Raw genomic sequence first — 20,177 nt, forward strand, 5'->3', positions numbered from 1 at the left:
GAGAGGAGGGCTTCCCTGGTGGCGCAGTGGTTGAGAGTCCGCCTGCCGATGCAGGGGACGCGGGTTCGTGCCCCGGTCCGGGAGGATCCCACATGCCGCGGAGCGGCTGGGCCCGTGAGCCATGGCCGCTAAGCCCGCGCGTCCGGAGCCTGTGCTCCGCAACGGGAGAGGCCACAACAGTGAGAGGCCCGTGAACCGCAAAAACAAACAAACAAACAAACAAAAAAACAACAAAGAGAGGAGAGCTTCATGAAGGTGGGTGTGGTCACAGGGTCAAAGGTCTTCAAGCGCGCTAAGGACTGAGTGGCGATAACTGGGTACCAGAGTGAGTCTGAGGGCTGGAGCAGGTGGGAATGAAGAAACAAGAAGGGTGGCCTCATGCGATTGGAAAGAAAGGGATCAGACGGGTCAGGCCATGAGGGCATTTCTGCTTACAGAATGCGTGTAATAACCACTGCAAGATCTGGCATCGTCTCAAGTGACACAAGGCAGAACAGGGCCTGATAGCGAGGGATAAGGCACTATGAGATAACAGCTATTGTAGAAGAGTGAATGATGCTTTCCCACCCCCAGACCTCAGCGGCATCCTTCCTTTCAATGACTGCTGCCATTCCAGGTTCCACCCTGGCATGGTTTCCAAAGGGGAAAGAGACCACAGTGAGTGTTAACAGTGATCACGGACAGATTTCGGCCATTCCTGGGTGGACAGTGTCCCCATTCAGGACCTGCCCCAAAGCACCAGGTGTGTATTCAGGAACTAGGGCTTCGAAGAATGTTCTAGTGAGATGGAGATCAGTAAAATGCATATTAAGAGGCATCTTCCTGGTAAAATAAGCCTGGCGCTATACTTTCAAAGGGTGGAAGGGATTTGTGTTGGTGAATACACTGACTAAAAGGATAAAGGGACAGGTAAAGAGGCACTGAAAAAACGAATCACTGTTCAGAGAACTGTTTTTTTCCTGTAAGTTGAAGATTTTTCATAGGCATTAAAACTGTGGTGCAGTTTGAGAGAAAAATTATTTCTAATTAAGGAAAATAAATATTTAATTATTGATGTCATAGAAATGTCTCTTGTTTGAGTCCAAGTAGGCAATTTGACAGCTCAATTCAGTTAATTTGATCAAAAGGAAGAAACAGGCTGAAGATTAAAGTAAAAACGCTTTTCTTCTCTTTGAAACACACCTTCCACCTCCAAATTTTGACCTGAGATTTTCATGCAGTTTCCTTAACTTTCTAATTGACTGTGTCAGTGTGGAAAAAATTTAAGGGTCCAGAGAAAGATGCTTTTGACCAATATTAAAGGGAAAAAGATTTTTGATAATTGAGTTTTATTCATCTGTTGACTTCAGAAGGATTAGAAACATCTACTGAGATGTGCTGTATGTGTGGACAGTAAGACGTAATTGTGCCAGTGCCAGCTGCTGTCACACATTAAAGGAGCCGCTCTCATTTCCCACCTCCTTTCTGCACTAGCTTTAAATGTGAGTATTGACTGACTTTTTTTTTCATTTAAAGTGATTAAATACAGTTTCTACTCCTTTTTAATAAGTATAATAAATTCCATTTTCTTTTTTACAGACCAATTTGTGAATTTTATATTGCTATATTTAATCCCTATGTTACTAAGAATGTCTATAGCCCTTTTTCCTAATTAGATAGTATGCTCAGAAAATGTAAACTTTTTTTGAGCTGAAAAATATTAATAATTAGAATCACATTATAAACTCACATGTTTCCCTAAATAAATAAACTTTTCAAATAACTGGCAACTTCCCTTTTCTACTAGAGATATAAGAATAACCAAGATCTTAGTCTTAAAAAGAGACAGACATTAATTAGAGTCCTGCATCTGTGCTACTTCTGTGATTTGGAAAAATTACCTAACTTCTCTTAGCTGCTGTTTCATGATTTATGAAATAGGGATAATAATGGTGGTGATTTCATGGCAGTGTGGTTTGGATGATTCTTCTTCCTCTTCTTTAAAACTGAGTTGAGCCTTCATGAGAGGAATTACAATTTTTTAACTTATTTAAAATCTTTGTTCAGTTTTCAATAACTATTTATTGAGAACCTATACGTCATCAGTCATCTCAAGCCAACAGTCATCTCAAGATAACAGTCATCAATCAAGAGTCCCTAGTTTTAGTTAAGCAAAACTAACAATGAGAGCGAATTAGGGAAAAAAAAATCTCTGTGTATGTATGATGATACTAGGTTAGAATTTTAAACACAGCAAATAGTTTACCACAAATGCTGTTGGTAAGTAAGAACCTGCAGTTTAACTCCCTTATGAAATCTGTGCTTGTCATTTATATAAAGACTGAAACCAACACAGTGACTATAATTTTCTCTCAAAAGAGTTAAGGTCTATCCAAACACATCAGTCTTTGAAACAATAAATAGATTCTTTATATTTTAATGCAGTAAAAATCCTTATACTCTTGTCAGATTGTTTTGTTCTTTAATGTGTGCACAATTGTACTATTTTAAATTTAAACTCATAGAGTGCAAAATTTATGTATTATGTTCAGCTTTAGCTAATAATTCTACGTATATACGTGCACCTAGTAAATACTAATGGATGTATTTAGTATCATCATCCATCATTAATGGATGATAATTATAACTTGATATTTTGAAATGATGATTTTCCTAAAATAGTTTTATACCATAAAGTGAATTGTTCTTGAACAATAGATGGTATTAGCTTGTATATAATTAAGCATCTAAATAATAATAAAATTCACTATGGAGACTGATGCTATACTATCAGCATATGCCTTTTAAAAGAGTTGCTGGTTTTGGAGAAGATCAAAAGAATTTACATAAAGATGACATTTAAACAAAGATGGAAATTGAAAAAAATTTTTGATTGTGTATTCAGTAAAAACTGTAATAAACAAGAGGAAATGACAAACATTTCCAACAGACAGGTCCCCATTTGCTATCTACTGGAATTCTTTAATAAGAATATTTAACAGTCCATTCCCACCAACAAGAATGGACTTCAAATAAAGCCACATTTTGAAACAATAGGTTGTTTACACCAGCATAGCAACAGTTGTAAAACAACAATTCCTATTTCTACTTCTCTTGCAGGCTATGCAAGAAAAAGGTGTAGAACTTCCTTTTTTAGAAGATCCTGGATTACAGTTAATACCAAATTCTAGAGAATGTTTGAGTGGATAAAAATATGACACAAAAAGTGCCTTCCTTTACAACTTTTTATCTCAAAATATGACCAGTTTCTCTCCAGTGAATAATATTTCACTACCATATGTAATTTAAATATTCCAACCCTGAGTCCGTTAATTAAGTGTAGACACATCTGTAGCCCCTGGAGAGCATGGCTAATAACTGCAAAGTCAGACAGAAAAACTGCACAACATTTAAAGAAATAATCCCTAAACATGGGAAAAGATGAAAATTGAGGGTTTATTTTAACCTTTTAACTGAGTATATTAACCACATGGCCAGCTATCAAGGGTCTATGGAACTTAACTTGGGTCTGGGAAGACAGCAGGTCCTAACAGATTTACATCTGGTATTGAATTCATTTTACATGTTTTTATAAATAAAATGTACATACAGTGCTACAATTAAAATAAAAACCCCAATTCAGGAGTTTTAGAAATACTGAATAAAACTTGTGGACATGATCAGTACATTAAGTTGGAAAAAAAATGGTATGTTTAGCAGATGCATTAACTTCTGATAACTGGTATTGGTATAGAGTTCTTTTCCCACATCTGGATAAAACCTGATTTCCAACAACCGTGCTTGCCAAATATTACTTAGCTAAAGATTCAGAACAAATCGCATTCCACTTGTTAAATACATATGAATGTAATAAAGTAATCCTTCAGACTGCTGGTGTTCTGTTTAATTAACGGAAGAACTATCCCTGTAGGCAGTGCAAAATAATACTTCTAAGTTTCATTCCAGAGTTGCACATTTTACTTAGGTTTAAGTGAATTTTGCAGTAAAAGACAATTTTAGGAAACACTTGAACTCCAATATGATCTGGCATGCTTTTGCTAGTCTATATGCTCATATGATTTCTTTATAAGATAACACAAACATAGAATAGCTATCTTTAAGACGGCAACACAGAATTTTAAATAATGTAGTTCGTGTACGTCAGAATGAGGAAAGGAGGTTTAGGGCCCAGACTGAGCTGCTTCTTCAGTTGATACTAATGAACACATACAGTTTCTCCAGTTCTAACTCCAAGATGTCCAAGGAAAGCCCATAGATTTAGCAGTTATCTTTTCATTCCTATCTTCAGTGACACTATTCAACAACAATACCAACATTTAAATAACTTTTTGTCCATGTGTTTGGCTCAAAAACAGATGACTTTCTTCTGCTTCTACTTTGGCCATCAAATAATTTACATTCTGCAAAATCCACTTTCTACTTTTTGGTTATGTGTCTTAAACGTACAGTTTCTCATGAGAAAATACACTTAAAGCATATGTTTAGGAAACAGGTCAAGAAGACATCCGATCTGTGTAACTTTTCAAAGTCACTTAGGTATTAGTTGGGAAGGACTTCGGAGCAGTTGTTATGGATTAGCTCACTCTGGAATGCTCAGTGCATGTGGTTTTACTTTTCAACTCACGGCTGGCTTCCTCACACACGCTGATAACCTGTCCTTCATGGAACCCCATAAAATTTTTCTATGAAGTTTCTACTAAAAACTTGGGTTTTACATTACTTAAGGTACATTGTTATGTGATTCTAACTGGTGACTTGTTGCCAAAAGATGCGTCTGGAATTCCTGGAACAAAACACTTTTTTCTTTCCCCTTCAGAAAATATCGGTAAGAAACTTCCTTTTATGTTTGAAAGCAATCTTCACATGCTCCCATTTATACTATATTGAAAGTATAAAAAACCAGATAAACTCAGGAAAGAGTGTTACCTGAGTGCAAGCTTTTACAAGCTGCAAAATCAGTAAAAAGGTCAAGGGCAAATGAAAACAGTGCCATCAGGAATTTCATGTCTTGTTCTCCTTGGTTTGTAAACCTCCTTGATAAACACTACTTAGTAGGTGCTTTACCACATTTGCTTAATTGAATTTAAATTCAAATCATCCCTTTTACCTTAAAAAATAAATCTGAGTGGATTCTTTGGGTGGGAGAAGGGCATGCTATTACAAAATCAAAGGGAGAAATGGGTGGGATATCAACGACTGAATATTGGCTTTCCCTGGGTATTAGCTTCCGATCTCTCCCCTGATACAAGAATTCTCTCAGCAGCAGCAACCACATAACGGCTTCAAACCACATTCATCAATATGAGGTTTCCTCCCAAATCTATAGCTGGAGATCCAATCACTGCTCTAGAATTCTAGAATTATATGCCCAGTCTTCCTCTGGTATCTCCACCTAAATACCACTCAGATGCTTCAAAACCAGCCTATTCGAAACTTTGCCTTTGACTCCAAATCTGTTCCCTTTTATTTAAGTGTTTAATTAGTGCCCAGTGTTCACTACGTGCCAACTACCGCGCTGTTATGCCCCATGGTAATAACCAAACACAGCCTTTGCTTTCACGGGGTTTAGAGCCTGGGGAATAAAATAATCTGACAGACAGATAAGGTAATGATGCTATATTGTATGGGTAATAAAGAGTGCTATCGGAGCACAGGACAGGATGCTGTGAAGGCGACGTTTATGTCTAGGCCTAAGGATGTGTAGAAATCAGCTCGATAAGTGGGGACGTGGTGGTGATGTGTAAGGAGGTGTTTCAAACCCAGGCTGCAGTACTGGAATGACTTGGACGTAAGAGATTTTGACATAATTTAAAGAGTAAAGGAATTGGGGTATTTGTGGAAAGCAGTTTTTGCGGGAAAGAGCAGAGACGATTGAAGCTGCAGATTTAAGTAGCAGCCAGATCACGGAGGGCCCAGGAAACCACGTTAAAGGATTTAAACTAAAGAAGACACCTGAAGAGGAGCGTCATTCAAAATATTTCACAACTTAGAAGGTTGGTATCAACCGATCAGAAGAGATGCTAGCCTGAGCAGTCCAATCAGAGAAGGCCAGCTTATCAATACCCTCGCTGTACGCTGGCTCAGTCGCAACAGGCAGTGTTACAGGAGAGCTTTGAGCAGCATCTGATTTCCCATTTAGAAAAGAAAAAACTCACTGCTTATAATGTGGCAAAGGGATTGGAGGGAAGTAGGAAGGAGGTATGACATCAGTTAGTGGGCTGGTCCATGCGTCACGCCCCAGGTGATTGACGGATGCAGCCCAGATCAGAGTGGAGTCAGCAGAATGAAGACACAGACGGGTTCTAGAGACGTTTGGAAGGTAGAGTTAACAGGAATTATTGACTGGGCTTCTGGTGAAAGCAAGAATAATCAGACTGACCAACTAAAAGAACGGCATCATTTACTAAGAGAACGCTGGAAAAAGAAAAAGATTCATTGACTTTTTTATTTGTGAGGGTGGGTGGAGGTGGGAGACAGGCCGTAACTCCAGCGTGACACAGGCTGACTCTGTCTGGGGAAAGCTGAGTCACGAGGCTGAGTTGGCTGTGCGGAAACCACGAGAGAGGTCTGAGCTGGAGATAAAGATTTGGGAGTAATCACCAGGAAGGGCAGAAAGAGAAGGTGAGGAAAGAGGGTGTGTAGAGTCAGAGGCGGGTGTCCGGAGCGGAACTCGGAAGACTAAGTACTTCCTTCCCAACTGACTTCAAACTTTTAACTCCAAAATTCTGCACATCTTTAAAAACTTGAAATGCTAAAATGAAAACTACTCCGTTGTTACACATTTTAAAGCCACTGCTATGCAGATCAGAATTTATAAGAATTGTGATTATCGCAAGTATCAAGTCTACCGAAAAAATCCAAACAAAATGTGAAAACATAAACCAACAAGAAACCAGACAGACTTCAAAAATGGCATAGGTAAATCCCGAGTTTTTTTTTTCATATGAGCAGATAATTGGGAGGAAGCAGGTAAAATGAATCATAGCAACATCATAAATGTATTATAAAAGTAATCCTAAATTCTGTGAAGCTTGGAGGTGAAAGAAGATTAAATACAGCTCAAGTACCATAATAATGAACAGTATTGTCTAGGACACATGTCATACTGCTGAACTGAATTATTTTAAAATATACACAATTAAAGGTATTCAAAAAAATTTATTTTAATTCCAAAATCCCTCATGTTTATTTTCTCTAACTTTGAAAAAGATAGCGTTTTCTTTTCAAGAGACTCAGAAGGCCGCCATGCCTTTGATAGAGTTTGGCTTGAATATAAAAACAGCAGCATGTTTTTAAATCTTAATATCTTTTTAAAATGAATATTACTTTCTGCAGAATACGCTACTGGCATAAGCATTTCTATTTGACCTTTAAAACGTGGCTTGGATGCCACTCTGCAAAGAGAGTTCACGAAGCATCAATTACTCTTTCGGTGATGGTCTACCATGGAAAGCACCAACTACTGGGACGTTAACTTCGTTCCCCAGAGACAAGACAAGCAAGTGTGAGCGGGACTAAGGCCCTCTGAAGGCCGCAGGGATGAAGGCGCCCGGGTGCAGGGCTCACGCAGAGCCCGGCCTACCGCCTTGCTGAGGTAGCTGGCGCTGGTGTTCGTGCACCGCTGGCCCTCGCTGTTGCAGCAGCCGCCGCATCTGTAGACGGACACGCACGGAGGCTTGAAGAAGGTGTTTGTCGCTGCTCCGAACTCCTTCCCCACATCCACGCACACTTCCCGCGGCACGCACTGGGTCTTCCTCCACTCAGTATCGATACCTGTCGGGTCACAGGGAAGGCCGTGAGTCGCACGGAAGCCGCCAAGGCGGAGACACCCACAGCAGCTGGAAGCCACTCACATTTGATTTCAGAGTGAAGAGTTAAGTACAATGCATAACTTTAGAGGAATAGTTGATGGGATCCTACATCGCCCCGTGAATTGGAATAGGATATAATCTTTAACAGAGCAGCTAAAGGTATTCTCTAAAAGAAAAAACAGCTAACATCCAGACGCTTTCTCAAAGTGAGAATAGAATATTGATTCTACGGCCCTTAGGTTTGGTTTTCTTTACTTAAGAAAATGAACATTTAATATACAGATGTTTATAAAACCCACAGAGACTCGTGCTCATTTGCTATCATACGTAGCATTTTTGACGTCTCAGAGCAAACATAAACGTGTTTTTCTTTTTTAAACTGAGATGTAAATGAGAGGACGGCTTTGGTTTTGGATTCAATTCAAAACTCATTTTCAGGCAGGCGATCTGGCAACCTCGGTAGTGTCCTGGTGATAGGTACTTGAAGTGAGAGGGTATTTTCCAGCAACTGGGACATGCATCCTGAACTTAAGCTTTTTCAGGAAAGTCAAAATCTAGTCCTTTCATGCTCTCTCTTGGAATTCTGTTCCCAATGAGTCAGTGCTTTACCTATAACACTGCTGACTCTTTAAAGACTGCATTAAAAATGATGTACTTCTTAAATGTTCTAGTTTATTTTCCCCCTATTTCCCCTCAAATAAAGTTTTTGGGAAAAAAAAGATATAAACTACTGCTATTCAACCATAAAACCATTTTGCTTGTTTGCTTTTGTTCTCAAAATAATTTGCAATCTCAAACCTTTACAGCAGTTAACATCCAACAACAGGAAGGAGTTAACGTTTTAAAAGTGTCCACCTATTTATGCTATGGCATTTTGAGCAACATCATAATTTTTTGTGGCTGTAGCTTTACCAAAGTCCTGCTCTCAAGCAAGTTCCTGAAGCAACACAGAAGCAAGTAGCAGTTGATAAGGTGATTTTGGATGATCTAGAAATTAAACGTTTCTATATCCAAAGCTAAAGAAAATTTATGCGCAATTATTTTTATGATGCAGAATGTTTAAGTGATTAAACTGGTACAGTGTGTAAAATTTATCTGTTTTAAAATTTTTTCCGATGGGACATCACCTCAGTTAAAAAAAAATTACAGTGCGTTGATATGCACGCACCTCCCTGTCTTTATTTTTCAAGAAATCATCTTAACCACTCAGAGTGAAGTCATAAAATTCTGTAGTTTGAAAATAATTCTTTATTTTGTTGTTTTATTTACTTTCGGCCCTAAAGGTATTCAGTGGTATCACAAATGCTGAAATTAAAGGACCAGAGTGACAGCTTTCCCTGGGTTGACATGTGAAGCTTACTATATATTTTCTTCCCCATACTTACTTTTTAAGATCTCTGGGTTGTAGTGTGCTGCGGCAAACTTTAGAGTCCCTTCTGTCCTCGTATTGGCGTTGGCCTGCTCTTTACTGTGTTGCCAGCCACCTTTCCTTAACTGACACTTGTACATTTTCCAGGATTCAGGGTAGAGCAGAGTCATGAGCTCGTCTACACTGGATGCCGACCGCAGCTGCTCCTCCAGCTCTCTGCCTGCATAAGCCTGTCAAAGTGGCGTGCAAGATCGGTTACCTGTCAGAGTAGGCATGTGGGACAGATGCACCAGAAAACCTTTAGCCTTGCTTTATATCTATCTATCTACCTATACAAATAAATAAATATATATATATATACATAATATATGCATTAGAAAACCTTTAGGCTTGTTATATATGCATAAATATATATGTATATATAGTTATATATGTTATATACGCTAAATTTCTATTAAAATTAATTTTCCCCAAATTAACTATTCTTGGTAAAGTTACATTCATCTTTTAATTTGAATCGATACAATTAAAATGAAATTAAATACCACAATTAAAATGTAAAATACATACTTAGTTTTTTGTTTGTTTGTTTTTTGTTTTTTTGCGGTACGCGGGCCTCTCACTGTTGTGGCCTCTCTCGTTGCGGAGCACAGGCTCCGGACGCGCAGGCTCAGCGGCCATGGCTCACGGGCCCAGCCGCTCTGCGGCATGTGGGATCTTCCCGGACCGGGGCACGAACCCGTGTCCCCTGCATCAGCAGGCGGACTCCCAACCACTGCGCCACCAGGGAAGCCCCCTACTTGTCTTTTGATGGGCAAAGTATGCATTTGGGGGACTTCATAGCTAGAAACAGAATTGACAGTTCAGGAGGTATGTATTTATAAATACGGCCAAACCATTTTCCAAAGTGATTGCACCAACTGACAATTTATACTTCCGAGGGCTGTTCCCTGGCTCCATGCCCTTGCCCACAACTAGCAGTTTTTAAACTTTAGTCACTCTCATAAGTATGGGATACTAACTCATTGTGGTTTTAATGAGTAATGCCTGGAGGACTGATGACACTGAACACTTTCATTTTATTTGGACACTGGGTTACCCTCTCTTAAGACGTGCCAATTAAAAGGTTTTGATCCATTTCTGTTGGCTGTTTTATTTGTTGTTGATTTATAAGAGTAAGATGTATTCTGGATACAGGTTCTTTGTCAAATATGTGTATTGCAAACATCTTTCACTACGAAACTTGTAATTTTACTCTCTCAGTGGTGTTTTTTGATGAAGTAAAATTCTTAATATTAATGATGTTTGAACTTTTCTTTACGGTCAGTGCTTTTGGTGTATTTAAAAGTAATCTTTACCACAAAGTCATGAAAATATTATCTTATGTTGTCTTCTAGAATCTTTATTATTTTACTTTTCAAACGTGGACCTACGATTAACTTAGACTTGATTTTTTAGTATAGTGTGAGGTTGAGGTCCTGATTCTCTTTTTTCCCACATCTAATTTTAATGAAAAGCCCACACTTTTGCCATAGCACTGCACTAGTTCCTTTGTTGTGAATCATGTGACTATTTACATTGGGTCTGCTTTGGAACGTTCGTTCCACTGGTCCTTTTTCTCTTTTAAAAATTTATTTATTTATTATTTATTTATTTGTTTTTGGCTGCGTTGGGTCTTCGTTGCTGCGCGCGGGCTTTCTCTAGTTGCAGCGAGCGGGGGCTACTCTTCATTGCGGTGCGCGGGCTTCTCATTGCAGTGGCTTCTCTTTGTTGCAGAGCACGGGCTCTAGAGCGCAGGCTCAGTAGTTGTGGCATACGGGCTTAGCTGCTGCACGGCATGTGGGATCTTCCCGGACCAGGGCTCGAACCCGTGTCCCCTGCATTGGTTTACATTAGGCACTCAAGGATAGCAATAGCTTAGTAATAGTAGTAGTGGTGGTAATAGCAGTAAACATGTGGGCAATAATTATATTAAGGGATATTCATTAAACTCCATAAAAGGTTCAGTTCTCAAAGCATACTTTAACATTAATTCCTATTCACTTAAAACCTGTGTTCCTTGTGAAATCTCGTTTTCCCCCACCACGTCTACACAGTACTTAAATTCACATAATGCATACACAGAGATACATTTCTAACAAAATATCTAACTGAATTCTGATTTTTCTAGGACAGATCATGTTTTGGAGAACCACACATACCTCATATAGAATAACACTAAGAACATGTGTTTGGGGCACAGATATACCTGCGTTTGAATCTCACCTTCTCCACTTACTATGAGTGTGACCTTTGAGGCTCATTTTCCCCTGTGAAATGTGACGACTGCTGTAAAAATGAGCTACTTTGAAATAAAGTATGTAAATAGCCCAGTGCTTATTTATAGTAGGTTTTTCATAAGTGTATAAAATGCTGATATTAATAATACCCCAAGCCTCTGGTTTCCCATTTATAAATGTAGATATTAAAATGTATTGTGCAAAGCTTCTGTGTATGTAAATAAGACAGTATTTGGAAAGTTAAAGCTCACAGGAAGAAGGCTGGTACACTAAGCAGTCACTTGTCCCTAATAAGATGTTTAAAATAAACACCAAAGGGAAAATTGTATGCTTTTACAACTTTTACTGAATGACTACTCCGTGCCAAAGACTGTCCTAGGCATGCTAGTTATAACCAAGATTTCATTGAGTTTACCTGCTAGAAATGATATATAATTTTTTGAGGGCTGAGAATATTAATTATAAGATCCTCAAACTTGTTTTTTTCCAAAGAATTTGCTAATTTTAAGGCATACCTGTTTTGTATATTGCAATTACTTCCAGATTAAATTTTTTGTTCCTTATGTGCTTCTATGTCTAAAAGATTCCAGATTATTTACCAAAGTGTCGGCGGGGGTGGGGGGAATTTGTTGCTATGAAACAATGTTGAGTAAAGCAAAGTTGACTTATTTAACCAGAAGTACTGTGTCTGAAAACACAAAAATTTCATTTTGCATTTTTACTAACCTTTGAGCTCTTAAATTTCTCTTTATAATTAAAACCCATTCAAGGATTTTTTTTCAAAATAGCAAAAGCATAAATTCTAAGCATGCTTTTATTTATAAATTCATTTACTCAACTACTTAGTTTTCTTTGGTACTGATTTTGGACCACAGTTGCACTCTGGCTCTGAAAGGGGTGTGCGTGTGTGTGAGTGTGTGTGTGAGTCTGTGTGACAGTGTGTGTGAGTGTGAGAGTGCATGTGTGTGTGTGGTGGGGTATGCTGAGCATACACACTCAGTAGGTAACCGAGCTAGAAGAATGATGAGAGTCTGCTGCCACGTGGAGTTCAGCGTTCCGGATCTGGAATGTTTTCTGGGGGCAGGACCTCTCAGTTTTGGGGGAACCACAGCCATTCCCTTATCAAGCCAGGTACTCCTAGATCCCCAGCTGCTTACTTCAGAAACAACTCCGCTCAACCCTGATGAAGTTCTCAGTAGTCTTCCTTAGGGTGTTAGCCAGTGTCAGAATAAGTTTTCCTTTAACAGTGCTCACCACCAGTTCATTTATCCCATGCTGGTTTATTCCCGTGCTAATTTCAAACCATCTCCACTTACTTCCATTCCCTCATTCCTGCATTCAGTGGACAAACCTACCTCACACTTCGTAAAGGAAACAGATGTTAAAGAGCAACTCAGACACAAAGCGAGTAAAATGTTTCTCCTCATCCTGTCCAAAGCTAGCAACCCGGGCTTCCCTGGTGGCGCAGTGGTTGAGAGTCCGCCTGCCGATGCAGGGGACACGGGTTCGTGCCCCAGGCCGGGAGGATCCCACATGCCGCGGAGCGGCTGGGCCCATGAGCCATAGCCGCTGAGCCTGTGCATCCGGAGCCTGTGCTCCGCAACGGGAGAGGCCACAACGGTGAGAGGCCCGCATACCGCAAAAAAACCCAAACCAAACCAAAACAAAAAGCTAGCAACCCTACAGGTGCTTGGAACCATCCTGTTCTAGCAACACTACTCCTCTTGTTCAGACTTTCTCTCGCTCTTTCTCTACTGTACTGTTCCTATTAGCATAGGAAACTGTGGTTCTCCCAGATTTTAAAAAATAAACACAAACAAAAGCATCAACAAGCAGAAGAAAACCCTGTGTAAGCCCACATCCCTACTGAGCTATTGCCATTGTTCTGTTCTCCTTCACAGCTTCCATTCTGGAATGTTCTGTCTGTATCTGTGCTTTTCCTACCTCCTAATCACTTGTCAAGGCTCCCACAATTAACCCACTGGAACTGGCTTCCCACAGCTTCTGCGTGAACCCTCTGTACCCCACCATACTTCACACCTCCGTCCTGCGGATCACCTGCTCTTATTCCAAAACCTTGAGTTCTTTTTCTCCCTGAGTCACACTTTTCCGCTATTCCTTCTCCTTTAGTGGCTGTTATTATCAGTAACCTTTGCTGACTTCTCTGATACATAATCCTGAATGTTTGCATTCTCAGGGCTCAGAAATAGTTCCCTTACATCCTCCTTACACTTCTGAGTATCGTCATCCATTCCCAACCCTGAAAAAAATGATTGTTTCTTAAGGTCTCATTCTTAACACATCTAAAACGGAATTGATGAATTTCCTCTCCAAATGCATTTCCTCCAGGGTTTTTCCCAGTTCATTAAAACTTACTAATCTATTGCTCATTCAAGAGTCTGGGAATTAACACTTATTATCTCTCTTTCCCTTACTCCTAAATATAATGTATCAGCCAGTACTAATAATCTTACCTCTAAAATATAGCAATTTTTCTCCATGTCCTTTGCTGACCTCCTAGTTTCCGCCACCAATATCTCTCGCCTGATTTATTGCATTACCTTCGTAACTGATCTTCTCAGCTGCCCTGTTTACCCCTCCAATGGACTCTCCACCCACAAATCACAAAAATCCTTGAAAAACACTCATTGATGGAATGATCCCACTCATCCAGGTTTCGGTGGCTTAGACATCAGATAAAATCCAATCTAAGGCCCTGAGCATCTGACTCCCATCAATGCTCCAATCTCATCTCATACCATTCCCGCCCTCAGTCATAGAACATTGGTATCTACAAAATGCCAATCTTTTTTCAAATTTAAAACCTCAGAAAAATCTGTTCCATTCCTAAAATTGTATGTAGAGGCACTATACACGGGTGGTACTTTCTCTTCGTTGAGGCTTCAACTGTAAGGTCACATAATTACTGCAGCTTTCCATCCACTGTAACTAAATAACCTAATTGACATAAACTATTTCAGCACCTTTTTGTTCCCGCCATATTATTTCAGACATTGCAAACACTAGCTTATTTACTCCCTTGCATGGCTATCTTATTGCCTACTGTCTACTACCTTTGTAGGCTGGCATATGGAATTTAGTCAAAGAATAAATGAAAGAGTAGGATAGGTTAAAATCAGTTTCCTGTCATTTTTCATGACATGGAAGAACTCTATAAATAATGCTTTCCTAAACCCAAAGAGAAACATTAGAAAAATATTTAAATGTAATTTAACTCAAATCTTATTAAAATGGCCCCAAAGTAATTATTGATAATGATGTATTTTTTTTCTTAAGATGACAAAGGTATCATTTAGGAAAGAGTTTCCTGTTTAAACTGAATCAAGGAATAAGAAAATAAACACAATTTTCTTTTTAAAAATAATATTGAAAAACAGTACAAGATTTTTATTTTAACTATTTCAACATTTAATATTTAAACTCTTTGACAAGGTTAAGTCAATGGTAGATAGTAAACATAGGAAATCCACAATACTTTAATATGAATAGTTTTCTCTATCTTATTTTCATACTCAAAAATCATGTATGGATAGGAAAAAGATTTTAAATCCAGGAATACAAGAAAGACAGAAAGAAGGAAAAAAAGAAAGTCTGATCCGCACAGACTTCATAAAAAGTCACAAAACAAGTGTTTATCCATGAAAAGATAAATAAATAAATATTGGATTAAGGAAGACCCTATTCATTTTATATTTTAAGTGGAAATTTTTTAAGCACTTAATTGCATTTTCCCCCTTGAGGTAATGCAAAGTGAATTAAAGCACATGGCCTCAGAAATACATTCTGAAGTCAGCAGTTTGGGGCATGAACAGGAAACACAGAATTATGTTGTAACTGAAACATTACACTTTTAGCTCCTTTTTGCCTCACATCATAAAGGTTATCAAAAGCATTGCAGAGCTCTATAAGGCTGCCATTCATTTTATTCCTCAAACTCAGGGATCTAAAGTCCAGGACCTTGGAGAATGATCTTCCTTTCACCACCTCTGTATCTCTAGTACACAGAGCCTTACTGGACTGTCACATACCCTGTCTGGCCCTAACCTCTTATTGGCTAGAAAAAGTAATAAAAATTTACAACTATCCCCATTTCATCAGAATGGAAGTCCTGCCACCCAGAAAACAAAGGTGAAAAGGACATAAGGACAGAGGTACTTGCCAAAGACCCAAAGCAAAAGGGTACCAAACGAAAACCCAAAATCAACAACCACAAAGTTCACAGAAAATTTAGGGGTAAGGACCATGAGTTCAGTATCAGTGAGAATTAAATATTTAATTTATATAGCCTTCCCCTTGCGATGGTAAAATATCATTAGACATAACATTTCTAATGTGTCGATTCTTGTATCAGTCAATGAGCATAAGCAGTCATGGGTCACGACAAATGTATGATGAAGTAATATCAAAACCTGTCATCTAGTTGGTTTCAGTTTTTCTGATAGATCTGATGCTTCTACACACATTTTTTTAAGTCTACTAACGATATTTATTGGCATCAGAGCTAAAACCAAGTCGGTCATGAATGAAAAATTAATCTTTCAACTTCCAGTTAAATTTGGCAAATTCAAAGCAATCGTACAGCTCTGCTTTCCTCCCCAGAGCTTCACCCTAAAGTAGGGGTAATGTATTATGAGCACAGAGGTAAAAAGAACAGGATAGGAGAGCGTGGTAGATGAACGATACTTATGTTTATTTTAAGATAAATACATAGAAGTGTTATCAGAGGAGACAGAGCTGAAAACCATGTGCCTAGAGCTGGGAAAAAGCAAGTCATTTTATGCCTCAGATCCACAAATGTATTTACTCACAGGTACTTGGCTAAACGGAGGTGAAGAAACAGGTGAACACGGGGAGACTGGCTGAAGTTAACGTAAAGCCCAAATTGAGCCCTCAGATACTCCATTTATCCCCTCCACCCAGTCAAGGAGATAAGTCTCTGAAATCCTAGCCTGATCCTAGAGGCTCATTCCAGGGAGTAACTGAAAGAGACAGCTCCAGACCCAGGGTCACTAGGAGAGCGAAGAGCAGGACAAGGCTCACTGAAAATAAGAGAGAACTAAGGAAAAGCCTACACAGAAAACAGTACATTTTCAAGCTCCTTACTTTGCTTGGTCCCCATCCTGGCTGGCAGCCGGACTCACACATCCTCAGTAGCCGTCCACCACCGTGCACACCTACCCCCGCCCACCGAAGTCATAGAATGTTTTTTCTCTGGAGAGTCTCTGTGGCCACAGGGAAAAGATATATAGTTGCTTACAGAGATGTCTCCCCCAGTGAGGAAAAAAAACCCCAGATGTCTACCCACTCGCTCTATATTAAATCCTATCAGTTGACTATCTCCACACCCAGAGGGAACTTCTGCTGATTTTTTTCAGTGATTCAAGCCTTAAATATAAACAATAACAACAGCAAAGGAAGGTAAGAAATTTGAGGGAAATCTCCAATGTAACAAAAAGAGAAATAAAACAAACAAATGGAATCTAACAAAAACAGAAAATACAGGAAGTAGAATAACCCTTAAAGAAAAACCCTATAATATTTTCAGATATTATTAGAGAAGACATTATGAAACATCAACAGCAGAAGAAATAATACCAAACTTACACAAACACTTTGAAAAAATAAAGTAGGAAAAATGCACGTACCATCTTATTCGATGAAGCCGTTATTACTGACAACAAAGTGAGATAAACACATACAGGCAAAACAATTTCTTAGAGGCATATTTTTTCTTCAGGCATTTAGGCAATATTTTTAAATTCGTCTCTTGGCTCCTGATTATTCACTTTTTTTAACATGTGGCAATTGCAGTTATCACTATTCAACAAGTACTTAAGTTATTGTGTATGCAAGACTATTCTCTCTGTGGACATGGAGTCTGGTAATTGGAGAGCTATTGGGCATTGAAACCTGGACTACTTCGTTTATATTTGCACAGTGAGGGAGACGGGAAAATGTCGACGTGAAAACCCAGTTTCTAGAGTGTGCGACAAAGGATGAAAAGACTATGGGAGGACCCATTTTGAGGGCGAATACCGATTCCAGTCAGAATGGCCACCATCAAAAAATCTACAAACAATAAATGCTGGACAGGGTGTGGAGAAAAGGGAACCCCTCTTGCACTACTGGTGGGAATGTAAACTGATACAGCCACTATGGAGAACAGTATGGAGGTTCCTTAAAAAACTAAAAATAGAACTACCATATGACCCAGCAATCCCGCTACTGGGCATATACCCTGAGAAAACCATCATTCAAAAAGAGTCATGTGGGCTTCCCTGGTGGCGCAGTGGTTGAGAGTCCACCTGCCAATGCGGGGGACACGGGTTCGTGCCCCGGTCCGGGAAGATCCCACATGCCGCGGAGCGGCTAGGCCTGTGAGCCATGGCCACTGAGCCTGCGCGTCCGGAGCCTGTGCTCTGTGACGGGAGAGGCCACAACAGTGAGAGGCCCGCGTACTGCAAACAAACAAACAAACAAAAGAGTCATGTACCACAATGTTCATTGCAGCTCTATTTACAATAGCCAGGGCATGGAAGCAACCTAAGTGTCCATCGACAGATGAATGGATAAAGAAGATGTGGTACATATATACAATGGAATATTACTCAGCCATAAAAACAAACGAAATTGTGCCCTTTGCAGAGACGTGGATGGACCTAGAGACTGTCATACAGAGTGAAGTAAGTCAGAAAGAGAAAAACAAATCTCGTATAATATCGCTTTTATGTGGAATCTAGAAAAATGGTACAGATGAACTTACTTGCAAAGCAGAAATACAGACACAGATGTAGAGAATAAATGTATGGATACCAAGGTGGGGGAGGGTGGGATAAATTGGGAGACTGGGATTGACATATATAAATTACTAGGCATAAAATAGATAACTAATGACAACCTACTGTATAGCACAGGGAACTCTACTCAGTGATCTGTGGTGACTTAAATGGGAAGGAAATCTAAAAAAGAGGGGATATGTGTATACATATAGCTGATTCACTTTGCTGTACAGCAGAAAGTAACATAACATTGTAAAGTGACTATACTCCAATACAAGTTAATAATAAAAACGAAACAAAAAAAAAGATTCATTTTAGGCATGCTAGTTGGGAAGCATTTAAGACATCCATGTGGAAATGAGGTGGCAGTAGGATATATGGTTCTACTGATCAGGAGAAGCCTATCCTGTAAATTTAAATTTGACAGCTGTCTATGTGTCTGGTTGGAAAATGAAGCCATGTGTGTGGTTAAGAAAGTACAGAGTGAGCAGAGAGCTGCACAGAACCTAGGTTGGGGAGCTACAACCTGACCTTCAGAAACCAGAGGATGAACCAGTGAAATAGCCAAAGGAGAGGCAGAGAGAGGTATGGTCATGGAATCGAAAGATAAGAGAGTGTTTCTGGAGGGAGGGAATAGCTTAAAATGGAAGTCTAGGGCTTCCCTGGTGGCGCAGTGGTTGAGAATCTGCCTGCCAATGCAGGGGCACGGGTTCGGGCCCTGGTCTGGGAAGATCCCACATGCTGCGGAGCAACTAGGCCCATGAGTCACAACTACTGAGCCTGCGCGTCTGGAGCCTGTGCTCCGCAAAAAGAGAAGCCGTGATAGTGAGAGGCCCGAGCACCGCGGTGAAGAGTGGCCCCCACTCGCCACAACTAGAGAAAGCCCTCGCACAGAAATGAAGACCCAACACAGCCAAAAATAAATAAAAAAATAAATAAAAATTTAAAAAGATAAAAAAAAAAAAGGAAGTCTAATTCTTCTGCACACTTTGTAAGATGACAACCGAAAAGCTGCGTCACTGGGCACTTGAGCGAGGGTGGTGACTGGTCTAGCAGCGTGCAAGGCAGAGAACAGGTGGATGAGACAGAGAGGTGGTGAGTCATTGGCTAATGTCTAACCCAAGAGATTGAGAATTTTCCTAACCAGTTCTTTCTAATTTGTTAAAAGAATGAACTTGGGTTTCAGGGTCTCTGAGATATAGATTTGAGGAACCCTGACAAGAGAGAGACTACTAAAAATGCACCTACAGGAGGTTTTCAAGGGAGCCAAATATTAATAACAATCACAAAATCCAAGATCCAAGATTCTCCAGTTTTTGAGAATAGACTTTGAAACTGCCTCACCTTCTAGTGGAATCCATGAAAGTGGCTGAAAAAGGCATGAATACATGACTTAAACATATCTGATAAAGCTCATTCCAAAATATAAAAATTTCCATTCAAATTCAATGGTAAGAAAACAACAACAAAAATGGGCAAAAGATCTGATCAGACACCTAACCAAAGAAGATTACCAGATAGCAAATAATTGCATGAAAAAATGCTCAACGTCATTGATTATCAGGGAAATGGTCCTCATAACCTTCACAGGATGCCACTTCACATCCATTAGAATGGATACAATTTAAAAAAATACAATACTAAGTGCTAACAAGTATGTGGAGAGACTGGAATCTCATATCGCAGACGGAAATGTAACATTGTACAGCCACTTTGTAAAAACCGTTTGGTGGTTTCCTATAAAGTTAAACATATGCTTAGCAGCCATCCCACTCCAAGATACTTATTTAATTGAGACGCAAATTTAAGTTCACATAAAAATTTGTACACATGCATTTATAGAGAGTTTATTCATAATCATGAAAACTGAAAACAATGCAAATGTCCTTTAACAGAGTAGATGGACACAACTATGATA

General features: G+C 39.4%; 1 protein-coding gene across 1 annotated transcript in view; it reads right to left on the reverse strand.

Moving 5' to 3' along the window:
• VEGFC (vascular endothelial growth factor C) overlaps positions 1–20,177 on the reverse strand; it is a 79,155-nt gene that overhangs the window by 22,048 nt on the left and 36,930 nt on the right. Inside the window, exons 2-3 of the mRNA XM_029226527.1 lie at positions 9,197–9,410; positions 7,583–7,773 (exon numbers count right to left, since the gene is read on the reverse strand). Of these exons, the coding sequence (XP_029082360.1) occupies positions 7,583–7,773; positions 9,197–9,410 (405 nt within the window). The remainder of the gene's footprint in view (positions 1–7,582; positions 7,774–9,196; positions 9,411–20,177) is intronic.

Source organism: Monodon monoceros, unplaced genomic scaffold, assembly GCF_005190385.1.
Source record: "Monodon monoceros isolate NGI ecotype Baffin Bay Population unplaced genomic scaffold, NGI_Narwhal_1 Super_Scaffold_17, whole genome shotgun sequence".
NCBI lineage: Eukaryota > Metazoa > Chordata > Mammalia > Artiodactyla > Monodontidae > Monodon > Monodon monoceros.